Below are 14,887 nucleotides of genomic sequence, written 5' to 3' on the forward strand. Positions count from 1 at the left end.
CCCTTCCCCTCTCAACAGGAAGCTGCTATCAAAAACATCACAAGCCATTGGACAGATCCTTCCCCCTTCTCTGCCACCAGAACAGTGCCAGAAGAAGGGCAATGGCCCACACCTGGGGCGGGAGTGGAGCTCCAGGGAAACACCAGCACAGGGGTCTTGGAAGAGACAAGCATTCTGACTACTACTATGCCACACACAAAGGCCAACAAGACAGTGTCCTACATGCAGGGACCGCAAGGGCAGTGCTGGGAGACATATGTTGGCCAGGTATGCCCCTCTGTCCCTTGGGAAGTCCCTTCAACACTTCACGTGGCAACTCTCTGGGGTATCACTGTTCCTTTTTCATAGAAAAGGAACATGGAATCCAGTGACGTTTATTTCTAGGTCTCAAAACTAACCATAGTAATCAGCAAAATTACTGTGGAGTAGTAACTAAGAGAGGTTCTTGCAAGCTGCTGGCCTCAGCCCCCTAGGCACAGATGAGAAAACTGAGGCACACATGGTTAAAAACTTGTGTTTCAGAACCTCAGACCTTAGGGTCTTCCCAAGTTTTGTATAGTATGGGCTTTGCCTTGGATCTTGTGACCCAAACTCAAAATAACAGATAATCTCTAAACAGCCATGATGTGGTCGAAGCCATCCCCTCTGTCACTGTGCTGTATAAAGATGTGAAGGGAAGACTTTAGGTGGCCCTGGCTCTGGCTCCAGGGAAGGGACAGAGACAGGGTGACCAGGGAGTATTATGGAGAAGACAGAGATGGAGAGGACTTTGGGGGGCAGGGCGTGGTGCCAACAGGACCCAATGTGTTGCAGGAGATGCTAAAGCTGTCTGTCATTGACATGCTCTTCACGGTGGCCAGCATCCTCCTCATAGACTTCTTCCGAGGACTTTTCGTTCGCTACCTAAGTGACTATTGGTGTTGGGACCTTGAAAGCAAGTTTGTAAGTGAAATACTGTGTGCTTGGGGTGGGGTTTAGAACTAAAGCCACCTTTCGCTGTTGGCTTGTCTAGAAATTAGTCAGGAATGTGTTACATGACTTTTTCTGAGAAGTCTACTTCTGTTCATCTTAAATAGAGGGAAACAGACTCAGAAGAGATTCCATTCTAGTCTAGCTTAGTGAACCTATGAGCTTCTTGGGGTTACTTACAAGGACGTGGATGAAGGGTTATTTATAGGCCCATGGGTGATTCAGGCAGCTACTTCACCAAAATGCCCACCCCAGCACGGGCGATGACAGCAAAGCTTGCTGCATACCTTGCAGGCAGCTGCCCCCAAGAGTCTTTTGTGCCCTTCTTAACTGCTTGTATAGCCTAGGGGAAGGCCTCCTGAGCCTTGGACATTTCCTGAGCCTCTAAGTCTTGACTTTCATAGGTCTTCTGACCCTCTTCCTTCAGGAGGGAATGCTTCCATCCAGTAAACAGCTACATATGAGCATGGCCCAAATGGGGCAGAGATACCTCAAAGGGAGTTCCTGAGGGAAGAGCAGAGGGCATGCAAGGCTAGCTCTTGCCCCAGCTCTCTATTTCACCATTTGCTGGTGACCAGCAAGGCAGTGAACTCTGAGTATCTATAAGAGCAGATAAGTCTGTACAAGTGGCCACAATGAACTGCTGTGTGCAAAGGACTTAATGACTTAGTTTTTAATGCAGATGCTTTTCTCTAACAGCCTGAGTATGGGGAATTCAAGATTGCTGAGAATGTGCTGCACCTAGTCTACAATCAAGGCATGATTTGGTAGGTCTCAAAGTCATCTCCCAGCTTGGCTTACGTCATCTAGGCTAAGGATTTGATGAATCCAGATGGACCCATGACTATACACAGCCACAGTCACCATCAGGAAAGGATATTGACAAGGGACTGTTTCTCAGGGTAGGTGATTGTATTAGTGGCCTTATGAGGATTTTGCAGAAAAGAATGACAGAGGGGGTGGTTCCTTTCTAAACTACTTCTGGTCCAAGCCCCCAAAACATCTGCATAAGAAGAGATAGAGTCCCTCAGTTGGGAAGGGGGTGATCCAGGAAGAAGGACCTCTTGACAGGAAGGAATCAAGGACTATGTGGTTACACTGGAGCATTTCTTATCATTTCTTCCATGTAGACTGGGGGTCAGATGGAGGGCTGTTTTTCAGGATAGCTGGCACATCCTATGGGGTCTCCAAATCCCTGACAAGCCTGTTTGGCTGGGGTACCTCCAGCCAAGTAGACCCCGTTCCTAGGGGCACCAGGGCACTGGCAAGGGTCATCTGTCATTCCTTCCTCAATAGTGTGTCTATGTGGGGGGGCCTCCAGCCTTATCTGTGAGACCACGAATGGCACCGCAGGTCCAGATACTGTCAGCCAAAGAAAAAGAGGAAGCTTGGATATCTACACATTCAGAACCACCGTCAGTCACAGCGCACATAGGGAACCCCACCATATAAACAGAGGCACAAGGAGACATGCCTGCCAGAAGGAAGCAAACATTTATCCTTAAAACATTTTTATTTATTGAACACTTCATTTTCTGGCCACTAAATCCGTACTCCACAGGGATCGGTTCAATTGCATAGCCAATACAAATCGACTTTGAACTAAAGCAGAGGTCCTGGGTTTTATTGTCTACTTGACATTTGTACCTTGGCTAGATGCCCCAGTGTGTCTGGGATAGTTGAGTAGTTACTCCCAACTCACTGATTTTGCTCTTAAAAGTGTCCACATCTAGACATAGGGCCACATAATTGGCAACATGTCTTTGATCAAATTGATTAATTTTCCCAGATTTGCCTTCCTGGTCTGTTAACTTCAGTCGTCTCTCCTTGTTTTCACAATTCCGGAAGAATAAATAAGCTAACATACGCAAGGGTGCTGAGAGCAACAGCCAATGAAAGGTGGGGGGGGGGGTGGGGTGCTTGACCCGTGCTGATCCAGTCTGAAACTCAGTAACTTATTAACTTAGTCCTTGCCCCAGAACTGCAAAGTCTAGAGTTTAACCCAGGGCTTAGCTCTCCAGTGTCTGCTTCTCCCCAGAGGAGGCCTTTCCCTTTGCTAAACTAGGAGACAAGAGACAAACACGTCACCATTGCCCATCTCTAGGGACTCACATACCTATGGAATGTGGGGACTGTGTCTCAGAGTTTTCTTCAGTTCCTGACATGTAGAGTGTAAATGTCAAGACTCAGACCCTTGCTCTGCCATGCAGCCTCTGGTATGCAGCCCTGAGTGTGGACACACACAGACTGACTTGACCTTCTGCCATTTCAGGATGGGGGCCTTCTTCTCCCCATGTCTACCAGCCTTCAATGTTCTCAAGCTCATTGGGCTGATGTACCTGAGGAGCTGGGCTGTGCTGACCTGCAATGTACCCCACCAGCAAGTGTTTCGAGCCTCTAGGTTGGTAGCAGTAATGTCAGCCCTGGGCTGAGACCATATATCCTCTTCCGACCAGGGGCCTGCTAGCACAGTGCCTCTCAAAACCCTGTTTCCCTCCTCAGCTCCCTCCAGGAAGTCACTGCCTACGCCTTCCTCCTGAAATCAGTCATCACCCCCTTGAAGCTCTTGGCATATGTTTTCTTAAAGTTTTTACTGATGCCTAAGAACCATTTGGAAAAAGTGCACAAGTTAGAAATATCAGGCTTGAACTTTCACAGATGGAACACAAAGATACAACCAACCAGCATCCACATAAAAACAGAACATGAGTGGTCCCCAGAACACATCACTTCTGCTTCCTGCCACCCCTGACTTCTATGGGGCTTGCCTGGTTTTGTTGTTTATATAAAATGTGACAATGCACAGAATGTGCTCCTTTGCATTCAGGGTTGTTTTTTTGTTTGTTTTTCTTCACTCAACATTGTGTTTCTCTGCTTCCTGTCACTGAGAAAACACACAGAACTGGCCTTCTGGTTTCTTTCTCTGTTCTGTGGCTGCTTCTAGCTGCTGACTGTAGCGCCCAACACCCCTGAACATTCTGCTTTCGTCAAGAGTACACCCCAAAGTGTTATCCTGAGTTTTAGGGCAGGTACACCTGAGTTTTCATTGTTGGTTAGAAGTTTGAATTGTTCTATAATCCTGACAATGCTAATTCTTTCCTGCATTTCATTTTAGCCACATGGGTGAATTCATAACACATTTTGAATCTCATGATGAGACTTCAGGGTAGTTGAACATCACTAGACTGATAAACTATATACAGGGCCTCATACCAAATTGGTCTGAGCTACCACTGGGGCCACTGAAGGCCCTGATACCAGCCTGGTACTATTCACTCTGAGCAGTAAGGAGCAGAGAAAGAAACTGACAGTAGATGTGATCCAAATCGGATGGCTGAAGGTTACAACCAACAGAGCCTTCCTCCTGAGACCTAAGAAGCACGCTCCAGGCTGGTAGCAGGAGGGAAGGCACTACATGTCAGTGCTCTAAGTTACACTGGTCAGTCAAAGAGAAAGAAAGAGAGAGAGAGAGAGAGAGAGAGAGAGAGAGAGAGAGAGAGAGACACTGCAGGATGAATTCAGGCTTAGCAAAAGCAAGGGAGGAATCAATCGCCATGGACTGGCTGACCAGGAGCTCTGCCGAAGCTCTTTTTATTGATGCACAAAAGGCCATTTAGCAAGTCAATTCCCAAATACCGAAATCTCTTATCTGAACTAGGAGTTGTCTCAAGGAACCATTACTTAATCAAACACAGTCATAAGAGTTCCAGGTGTGCCAGGAAGGTCTTATGACTGAGATTATGCTAAGGTTCTGAAATTCCCAAGACAAAGCAACCCTACAAATCTCAGATAACAATCACTGATATTTACAAGAGATAGTTCCAAGGCCTAAGAGGCCACCAGTCCAGGGTAAATGCCAGGTGCGATGGCCCGGTTAATATTCCACCACAATTAGGTAAGGCCCCAGGTGGAGGGCAGCAGTTCTAAGATTGCCATATGTAGAGCTAGCTGGGAAGAAGCCCCGCACATGGGTGGAGCCACTGTCTTCTTGCTTTACAGCTTAGTGCCCAGGCAGGGTTTGTAAAGAGAATTTGCTGGGCTGGAAGCTTTTTTCTGAAAGCTGAGTTTGAGGTTTCTAAGCTGTGCAAGCCCCTTAGGGGTGTGTGTGTGTGTGTGTGTGTGTGTGTGTGTGTGTGTGTGTGTATTTGTGTGCACACATACCCCCACACTCAAGGACATGTATGTATGCAAGTGCATGTGTGTGCATAGATGTGGAGACCAGAGTTTGATATCAGGCATCTTTCTCAATTACTCTCCACCTTATGTTTTGCCAGTCTGGCCAGCCTGACTGGACAGTAAGCCCCAGGGACTCCCCTGTCTCTGCCTCCCCAGTGCTGGGATTTCAAGCCCCCAGCCTTTTTACACAGGTGCTGGGGATCAAACTCAGGTCCTCACGCATCTGCAGCAAGCACTTCACCCACTGAACCATCCAGGCCCCTGTTCCATTGACAGAGCTGCTGGCTGCTGCTGGGTGGGTTGGTAGGATGCACTCATGCAGACTCTGGAATGAATGCTGCTGTTGCATGATATTTGGTCTTTCTGCAGATCCAACAACTTCTACCTGGCAATGCTCCTGTTCATGCTATTTCTCTGCATGCTGCCAACCATCTTTGCTATTGTCCACTACAAGCCTTCTCTGAACTGTGGCCCCTTCAGGTAATACACACAGAAACAAAAAGTAAACAAGTAAATAGATAAATGAAAATAACATACTATCTTTAAGTAAGAGGAAAAAAAGAAGCCTGGTATGGCTCGTCACACCTCTAATAATAGTACTTGGGAGGCTGAGGCAGGAGGATTGTCAATAGTTTAAGGCCAGCCTGAGATACCAATAAGACTCTGTCTCAAAACTGCAAACGTACATACAAGTAATATACAGACTAGGCAGGTTGTACTTAGGTATTTAGGAATATATGTATATGTATATATGCATATGATGACAATGCAAAAAGAGACCATGTGTTTTCAAGAGGGCAAGGAAGAGATCTATGGTAGGGTTTGAAGGGAAAAAAGAAAAGGAGGGAATGATGTAATTATACTATAATCTCAGGCATAAAAGAAAAGTAAAGAAGGAAGGAAAGAAGGAAGGAAGGAAGGAAGGAAGGAAGGAAGGAAGGAAGGAAGGAAGGAAGGAAGAGGGAACAGCTGGCTATATAGAAATCTACATGGTTGAAGCCAGAAGCTTAACTTGAAGACAGTCCATGTCAATTTTCAGTCTACAGTATCTCACTGTAACCGTACAGAAATCTCAACTAGTCTCCACTGATGCCTAAGTTCATTTGGACACACAAACCCAGGAGGTATTTTCATTTACTTGTTAAAAAGCCAGTGCACTTGAAGAGTGATCGTCAGCCCCACTTCCAGTCCTTCTGGGTAACTAGATGACTCCTTCACAGAACTTCTGGGAACATTAGCCATCTTTGCCATTTGGAGATTTGTCTCTAGCTTCTGTAGCTGGTTTTGGAGATCTGCCTCCAGACACCCAAACATTTTTGATAGGTCTTGAATCATTCCGTAGCCAAAAGCAGTCCAATCTGGAGTTATCTTTTTCTTTCTCTCAGTGGACAAGAGAAGATCTATGACATTGTGTCAGAGACAATAGAGAATGACTTTCCTGCATGGTTTCACGTTGTGGTTGGACACATCAGCAGCCCTGTGGTGATACTTCCAGCCGTACTGCTTCTGTTGTGAGTGCTACACCTCCCAGCCTGCAGGGGTGCCACTCCAACCTACCTCCAGGGGATGCTACAGCTCCTAGCCACCAGAGGGTGTCATACCTCCCAGCCTCCAGGGGGCACCACTCCTCCCAGCCTCCAGAGGATGTCACACCCCTTACCCTTCAAGGACAGCTGTGTGTGTGTGTGTGTGTGTGTGTGTGTGTGTGTGTGTGTGTGTCCACAGGATCACACTGCAGTCCAGTAAGTCCATTCAGAAAGCACTTACAGGAAATGATCTAAGCATGGACTCTGTGCCACATTTCCAAGTAGCACAGTCACTGTGCCACAGAGGTACAGCTGCATAGCTACTGATTCCACCACAGCCTCTGGTGGATTTCTGTGGCCACTATAATGGGGCTGGATACTATTATTACCAGTACAATATTCTGCAGAAATGTCGATAATTTTGAAATGTCACAATTCAGCTGAGTAGGTTATGTTTATTAGTGCTTTCAGCACAAGAAAAAGAAGGAGGTGGGGGTGTTGCACTTTCCCAGTGGCCACAGGCTGTGAGAAGCCAAGTACATTTTTGTTTGGGGTTCAGGGGTCGGTGGGCAGCCCACATCTGACCTGGGAACCCTCACTTCCACTGCCACCTGAGCGGGACCTGAAAGCTAAAGAGCAGGTTGAAGCCCACTCATTATTCCATGTCCTTCCATCCCAGCATGCTCATCTACTACCTTCAGAGCATCGCAAGATCACTAAAGCTCAGCAGCCAGCAACTCAGGATGCAGATCCAAAACGCAAGTATCATGTGAGCTCAGCTCTCATCCGTGACGTCAACCCTGGCCATACGCCTGCACCCTTCCCAGCACGAGAGTGCAAAGAAGCTCAAACCCTCGGGTTATAGTGACACTTGGCCACGTATTATGGTACAAAGTGGATGGATACCCTCAAAGTCCCCTCAATTTATCTCTAAGAATAGCCAGTGGTTGCTTCCATTTGCTGGGAACAAGCTGGCTTGCTTGAACATTCTTTGCATGGCCACACCAGGCTCCCAGTGTGCCAAGCACCTCATTGAAGAGCTACTCTTAATCTAACCTGGGTCATCTTTGACCCTTGGACCCCTAGGGCTGTTTGTACCCCCAAACACTCTTCTCTCCTCTTTCTTATCCTTTAGATTTTGACTGGCACAGACTCCTTCGCACCTGGGGTACATATCGTCTCCTAAAGTAACCAGATTGAGGCAGGCACTCCCTACCCTTCCATGATTGCTCCTCTGCATCCCCTCCCTCAGGGTCGGGGGGTGGTGATGCAGGGAAGCACCCAGGGTACCAAATTCAAGAAGGCTTTTTCTGGGTCCAGTCTACTCTGCCTTTCATAACACTGAGAGTCATACTTTCTTAAGCGTGGCATCCTGGTCACCTTCTTTGTCCCCCTATACCCTTTTCACTAAGGAAAGAAAAAAAGAACTGCTCCCATAAATTCAAATTTATGTAAAGGGGTAACAGACTAGCTTTGTGAAATATCAAGTTAGAAATCCATTTCCAGTTGCAGGGCATTTTGCCCATGGATATTTCCCTAGTGGCTGATCTGTGTTTTCTTTGTGACTCAAGCCATTTCAGGTTGAGCCTCCCTAATCTAAAGATCTGAACTGCTTCGAGACCTGGAAGTCTCTGGTCATCAACATGAGGCCGTGAGTGGAAAATTCCACACCATGAAAATATTTTGGGCACAAAATTATCAGAAATAATGTTCTATCAGATCACCTCCAGGCCCCATGTACTCAGTACAGGTGAAGTGAAAGGAATCTCATTTGAGACTTGGATCTCATCCCTTAAATAACCAGAATATGAAAACCACAGGTCCCAAGTCCTTCAGATACAGGATGCTCTGCCTGCCTTGGCAGAATCTCACACACCCATGAATTAGTCATCCTTACAGGAAACCCATCTTGTGTAAAACCTTGGCTCTTCCATGCTTGCATTTATTCACTCAAATAACAGGTCCGGTTTCTATGACCATTCTGTTCTCATCAGTGCGATCATACCTAAGGTCTGAATAATAGCACATAAGTCTTCTCTCTCCCCCAATTAAAATGTTAACTGCCTCCTCTCAAAGCTGAAGCAAACTGACTGTCATTCACATTTCAGGCAAGAGCTGAAGATAAGAAAAAGGTTGCCCAAATGGTAGAGGGTAAGTGAATCTTAAAACACAATGTCTACTGTCTAAGTTGATGGGCATTTTGAGAAAGGGCAGAAGGCCCCCACTAGTGAAGATCCCTTATAACTAGTGCTGGGTTTTCTCCACAAAGTCACTGGGCACACTAAAGTAAAACCAGGCCATCTACTGCTCTTGGCCCTTGATTTAATCATGCCCAAGCCTGTAACTAAGCCCCCAAACCTCTGTAATCAGAAAGGGGCTTTGAAACAGGAGAGGAAACTCAGTGTGGTAAAGTGGAAAATACTCAAGAACCTTTTGGTCTGACCCCTTGATGTGTGTCCTCTCAGGCACCCATTTCTTCCCACGGGAGCCCACATCCCAGGCCTCTGCCCCAGGCACCCACGTTCCTACATTCTGTGTTCTCTGTCCTAGCTTCACTTAGTGATGCCACCCAGGCAGGCCCAGCCACTGAAGCAGATCCCAGAATAAAGACCCAAAGCCACAGACTCTCCAAGGCCATACCTTCTTTCCTCCAATTCTCCAAACTCAGACCCATCCTGAGGAAGAGAAAGCTATGGCTCAGAAGGAAGGAGAGTGTGGGGAACAAGATCTAGTGTGGCCAGAAGGCTAACTTTGTGAGGGGATTGGGGTACAGATCCAAACAGAGGCAGTGACTGCCCCTTAAGGCAACTAGGAGGGTGCACTGAGAGCCAGGATGCTCATTTGGTACCACTGAGCTGGCACAGTCCACACTTAAACCTGCCAGAGCATGAAAGAGAATGGGGCTCAAATGTTGCCATAAGCCAGTCCCTGTTAAGGGGAGATATCTGGAAAAGAGCTCTTAAAGGTCACACTCCATGCAGAGAAGTCACCAGGTGGCAATTTCACACACACAAGGTGACTGTGGCTTGTGCTATAAAGCCCACTGTAACTGTGAGAGAGGACTTGCCAGTTAAGAATATTGTTTAATCTAGGCAGGGCCCCCCGAAGCCAGGATCCACAGATACTTTCTTGAATGGCCTGCCTTGCCTTAGGAGTTGTGAAATTGTACCCGGTAGGCTCAGGGTGCCCTGGGTTCCTCTATTTCTTGCTTAAGCTCCCTGAACACCATGTTTCAAACAGCTGGATGTGTGTTGCCTCAGATTCACTGTTTGTGGGCACAGATGATAACTGTAGACCCAGTTGTTATACAAGTGCTGCAGCTAAATCAGCTTTGTGTCAGCCTGCTTTCCATCAGGATAGAAAACACCTGACATCACTTTCTTATTAAGAGAGAGAAGTCTCTTTCGGCTCACAGTTCCAGGCTCCAATCTGTGCTCCATTGGCCTCATTGCTTAGGGAGGGAACATACCACCTGGTGAGTGTGTGCCAAGCAAACCTGTTTACCTCACAGTCCGAAACAGAATGGGTTCTCACAATCCCCTTAGAGCACATGACCCCTAAGGCCAGAGTTCTTACCACCACTTAAAGACTGCACCTCTCCCCAAGAGTGCCCCCTTAGGGACTAGATCTTAGCATGAGGCCTTTGTGGGGGATTTAAGGTTCAAAGCATAGCAAACCTGGACCTGTCACCTGTTCTTCCCTCTGCCTGCAGCTCGAATCCAGACCCACGAAGAAAGCACCAAGAAGCTTCTAAAGGATGGTGACCTCATCAGCCAGCTGTCCTCAGCATACATGGCAACACCCCAAAACAACAGCAACACGGTCAACTTTGACTCGCTGAGCAGCAAGAGCCTCAGGATGGAGACGGTCACAAGGTCCCTGCCCCAGAGTCCTGGGCAAGGGTCCAGGGGCCTCTGCTCTCCTCTTCCAGGTGGATCTAGATCAAGGCCAGAGCAGGATGCCAGTAGGTGAGGGTGAACTCTGACACAGAAAGAAAAGAGGCTTCTTGAGTGTGATACTAGTAGCAGATCAGAAGAGCTAGCAGGAGGCTGGCGCCATTGAATTCCAGGTCTGACAGAAGGAGTCAGGGGGCAGGAACTGCTGGGGTGCTGAGGATGTGGGAAATGGTGTGGGGTGTGTGTGGGCGGGGAGTTCGAGACTTTTCAAACCTTACATTATCATATCATCTGTAAGAAACCTTTCTCGAAGCCTAGTATACATATTTTCTGTAGCCTAAGGAAATAAGCTGTCTTTTTAACAGTCGTGTCTCAAGTCAGGATTTGGGGGTGCAGAAGCAGAAGGCACAGCTCCACACCATCACCCTCAGTAGCCTGAAGAGTTCCCCAAGTGTTTTAAGGACCTGATTCAGGCCAAACTAGGACCCATGCCCTCCACCCAGGGAAGCATTTCAGGACTAGCCAGTTGATGAGTTAGAGTTGACGTTAATAAAGGCATTTTAACTCAGGCTTAAACAAGAGGGTTAAGTGAAAGAGAGGTACACTCTGAAGGAAAACTAAGGTGCTCTGGAGAGCATGGGTGTGGGCTCCTCCTAGTTTTTGCTTTGTTTTTGTTTGTTGCAATAGGGGTTGAAGTTGTTACATGCAGAGGGTTATGATGAAATGTAAATGAGATTCCTAAGGAGAATCTGGCAGGATTGCAGTTTATAAGGCTAAAACGTGTAGCTCTCAGGGACACAGGAAGTCAGGGTATCCTCACTGGAAACAAAGTGAGCAGGTTTGTTTGAGGTTCTCGGGCCTTGTCTGGGGAAAGGAATGACTACCCAAAGTCATATACATTCAGGCCTTAATCCTGGTTCCTAACTACACATAAAAGATCTATGTATGAGGGGAATATGAACCGTGTGTCCCAACCCTCATAGCCAGTGGTGAGGGTGCTGGATTCCTGCTTCTCCGCTGATGAGAGGCTCCCATCACACCCTGGGGTCATGTGCGCTTTTCTCTCTCCCCATGTCCCATAGCTTCCCCATCTTTCTGTGGAGCCTCACTCATCATGTCTTCAGTCCCAGAATGGCTGTATTAACAGTAAACAGTCTCTGCTTCGCGTGAGACTGATCAAGTTATTGGCAAGCTCTTCAATGCATTACTGTATGGGCCAACTGCTTCAGAATCCTCTTCAAGAGAGCAGGAGAACCCAGCTTCCTTAAGTGTTTGTACAGCACCCAGAAGAGTGAGGGGACAGCACTATGTCAGCCCCAAATCATAGCCAGAATTATATTCATTTGTAGCACAGTGGATACCATAGAGATAAATATAATTTTTCTCTTTCCTTTTTTCAAGTTATCACAGAACTTGACAAGTAGTAGGTGGGGGACCTAAGTCCTTCTTGGAAGATCAAGGGGGATGGGGAGGGGGAAAACGGGGAGGTGTGTTAAACCACAGTCACCAGTTTTGGGGGCAGGTATAGCTCCCCCCAGTGGACACCTGAGGAAGTGTCTGAGAAGCTGGATGGCAGTTTAGCCACTAGGGCAGTCAGTATTCCTAACATGCATTCCACAAACACTGGTCCCATGAAATGCCCCTAACAGAACTAGTGCTCTCTGATGGGATATATTAATGCGGCACACCTTGCCATGCACCCTCATGGACAGTGGCAACCCTTGTTGTATCAGACCTCTAAGCTTTCCACTGTGGTCCCACTCCCTGAGTGCACCCACAGATCACCAACAGACGCTCTGGAATTCCTGGAGGTGTGGCAGGAGACAGAGGCCATAACTGCTTAACCATTTCTGCCTTACAGGTATCCACATGGGCCATGTGCCAGCACAGGCAACCTCCACAAGAACAGATCCTACGCGTCCGTGACCCAGACACAACCCCTCAAGGCTGTTCGCTCGGAACCTCTTTCCCGAAAAGACTTTCAGCCAATCAGACCTCATTTCTGTGGACCCAGGGTCTCTGCCTTGATGACACCTGGCCACAGACTCCGTGCTCCCAGATACTACGTTGTAAATGAACGTGACTGTCACAAAAAGACCCACCCGACTTTCTGGCCAGAAAGACATTTCAAGATAGATGCTTTAGGTGACATTGTAGAGCTGTACCCCAGGAATGTGCAGCAGTATGTGTCCTGGGCCCCCCACCAGCCTTGCTCACCACAGCTGAGTGAGGAGGAGGAGGAGATGCTGAGGACAGATTTGGTCCGATGGTCCATCCCCACTAGCTCCCTGACAGATCTGCCTCAGGCTTCTCGTGTTCACACTGGTGACAGATCAGAAAGTGGTGACACCAGAGACCCTGAGTACCAGCGAAGGATGTACTACAGATCTGGGGTTAATAGTTTTGAGGGCCAGCTTGAGAGGCCCACATTTGTTCACAAAAAGCCACGATCCAGGAATGTCCAGTACCCACAGCATCCTCTGAAACCCAGGATCAAAACCAAGTTCGAGCCATCCTTCACAGAATCTGATTCTGTGTCGGCAGCATCCAGCAGTGACCAGCAGAACAGCAACAATGACCAACACCTTCAGGTCATGTCCAGCCAGGGCAGATTCCCAAGGTCCGCCAGCCAGCTGGGCAGGAGGAAGACAAAGTCCAGGCAGGCACTGCCCACAGATCTAAATGACCTAATTTGTTCAAATGTCTAAGCTTCTCTCAATTCCCCCCCTAAAGACTGGATCTCTTGGGAAGAATTGGGAGCACACAGTGCCACCCTTTCTGGAAGAGAAACCTGCTCTGGGGATGTTAGAGATCTGTGGAGCTTTTTCAGGCTTATGTGCCACTGCCGTCTGAGGTTCTGAGACCCTGGGGCTGTCCCTTCCCATTCACAGCAATGGTGTGTGAGTGGCTATTCCTGGTGTTTCCTTATGCCTGGCACACACATCACCACATCAGGCTGTCCTTTCAAGAAAACATCAGGCCTTTGATTCCATTCAGGGTGGCTGGCCATGCTCACCTGCAAGCTAGACATCTCACCAGGACTGCAAAAACCAACCTTGACACTCTGTTTATCTTCAATGATATGAGTGAGTGCTTTGCACTGTGGTATTTCAACACTCTGTAGTGAGCACCTAAACTCAGGTGGCTACTCTTGATGTGTTCACAGTATTTAGTTTATAAGGACTAATATATCAGTTTGGCAGTGGCCAGTGTAGTACACTGCAATCTTATTTAACTCTGTATTAATCAGGACACAGATTAGACATGACCCCAAATTTACACCTGGGGTTTCTTGGTTCACTTCACTGAGAAGGATGAGGATTGAGACTCAGTACCACGCTCAGCTGGAACCACTGCTCAAACATCCCCAAGAACACCTGTCTTCTCAGCTCTCGGCTGTTACTGTGTTTGCTGACCTTGTTCTCTCCCACAGTCAATAGTCCTCCTGATAGGAGGTGAAGAATTCACAGCCACAGAAATGCCAGGCTTCTAGCCTCCACCCAACAGGCCCAATGGAAAAGAGCAGAGCAGACATTGCCTACTTCCCACTGTGTCTGCTCTCAAGAAGTTGTTTCCTGGATCCTCTGGCTGGCCTTGTGCAGGGCATGGCAGCTCTGTGTGCTCTACCCCATGGTAACCAGCTTTTTAGAAGCTCTGACTTCTAACATTTCTGTCTCCTCTACTATACTCTGAATGCCTTTGGGACAAAAATGGCACCATGGTTCGACAGTCCCAGTAACAGACAGACCATAGATACCACGTGTGTTTTCCCGCACTGTCTTGATTGGAATAACAGTGGGGACTCTTCCCAAATTGAATTTCTCTGGAAATAGCATCACATTGACGATACAATAGCATTGTAAGCCATGGGCATATGCAAAATCTGGAGCAAGGAAAAGGTTTCACATGCAAATGAAGTTTGCATCAGCTGTTTCAGTCAACTCCCTTGTTGGCAAGATCAACAGAGAGGGTGGCACCAGGCCAAGGTCAGAGGGATGACCTTGCAGGGGTTCTATCCGTACAAAATTGGGGTGGCCTTAGTGCCAGGTTGTGGTCTGGCCAAATTTTGCAGTCATTGTCTGTTATCCAGAGCACATACACCGATCTTCCCACTTAATAAGCCCCATACTTCATTTACTTTCTTGTCAGGGCTCAAACACAGCAACCTTATCTTGATTTTGTGATTTTTCACCCCATGATAACAAACTGAGTGGTTAATAGGATGCACACTTACCATCCTGCAGTTACCATGGCTTAGGAGCGCAGGCACAGCTGAGTCTCATCAGACAGCAGCTGAGGCATCAGGAAGAATTGACGTCT

At 47.6% G+C, this 14,887-nt stretch overlaps 1 protein-coding gene across 1 annotated transcript in view; it reads left to right on the plus strand.

The window, feature by feature from the left end:
* Tmc3 (transmembrane channel like 3) overlaps positions 1-13,275 on the plus strand; it is a 36,831-nt gene extending 23,556 nt beyond the window's left edge. The window contains 12 exon segments of the mRNA XM_036168497.1: positions 19-267; positions 814-942; positions 1,669-1,736; positions 3,242-3,370; positions 5,515-5,625; positions 6,531-6,656; positions 7,351-7,429; positions 8,780-8,822; positions 9,222-9,268; positions 9,271-9,304; positions 10,384-10,639; positions 12,429-13,275. Of these exon segments, the coding sequence (XP_036024390.1) occupies positions 19-267; positions 814-942; positions 1,669-1,736; positions 3,242-3,370; positions 5,515-5,625; positions 6,531-6,656; positions 7,351-7,429; positions 8,780-8,822; positions 9,222-9,268; positions 9,271-9,304; positions 10,384-10,639; positions 12,429-13,275 (2,118 nt within the window).
* The last annotated feature ends 1,612 nt before the right edge of the window (positions 13,276-14,887 follow it).

The sequence above is a fragment of the Onychomys torridus genome, chromosome 1 (assembly GCF_903995425.1).
Source record: "Onychomys torridus chromosome 1, mOncTor1.1, whole genome shotgun sequence".
NCBI lineage: Eukaryota > Metazoa > Chordata > Mammalia > Rodentia > Cricetidae > Onychomys > Onychomys torridus.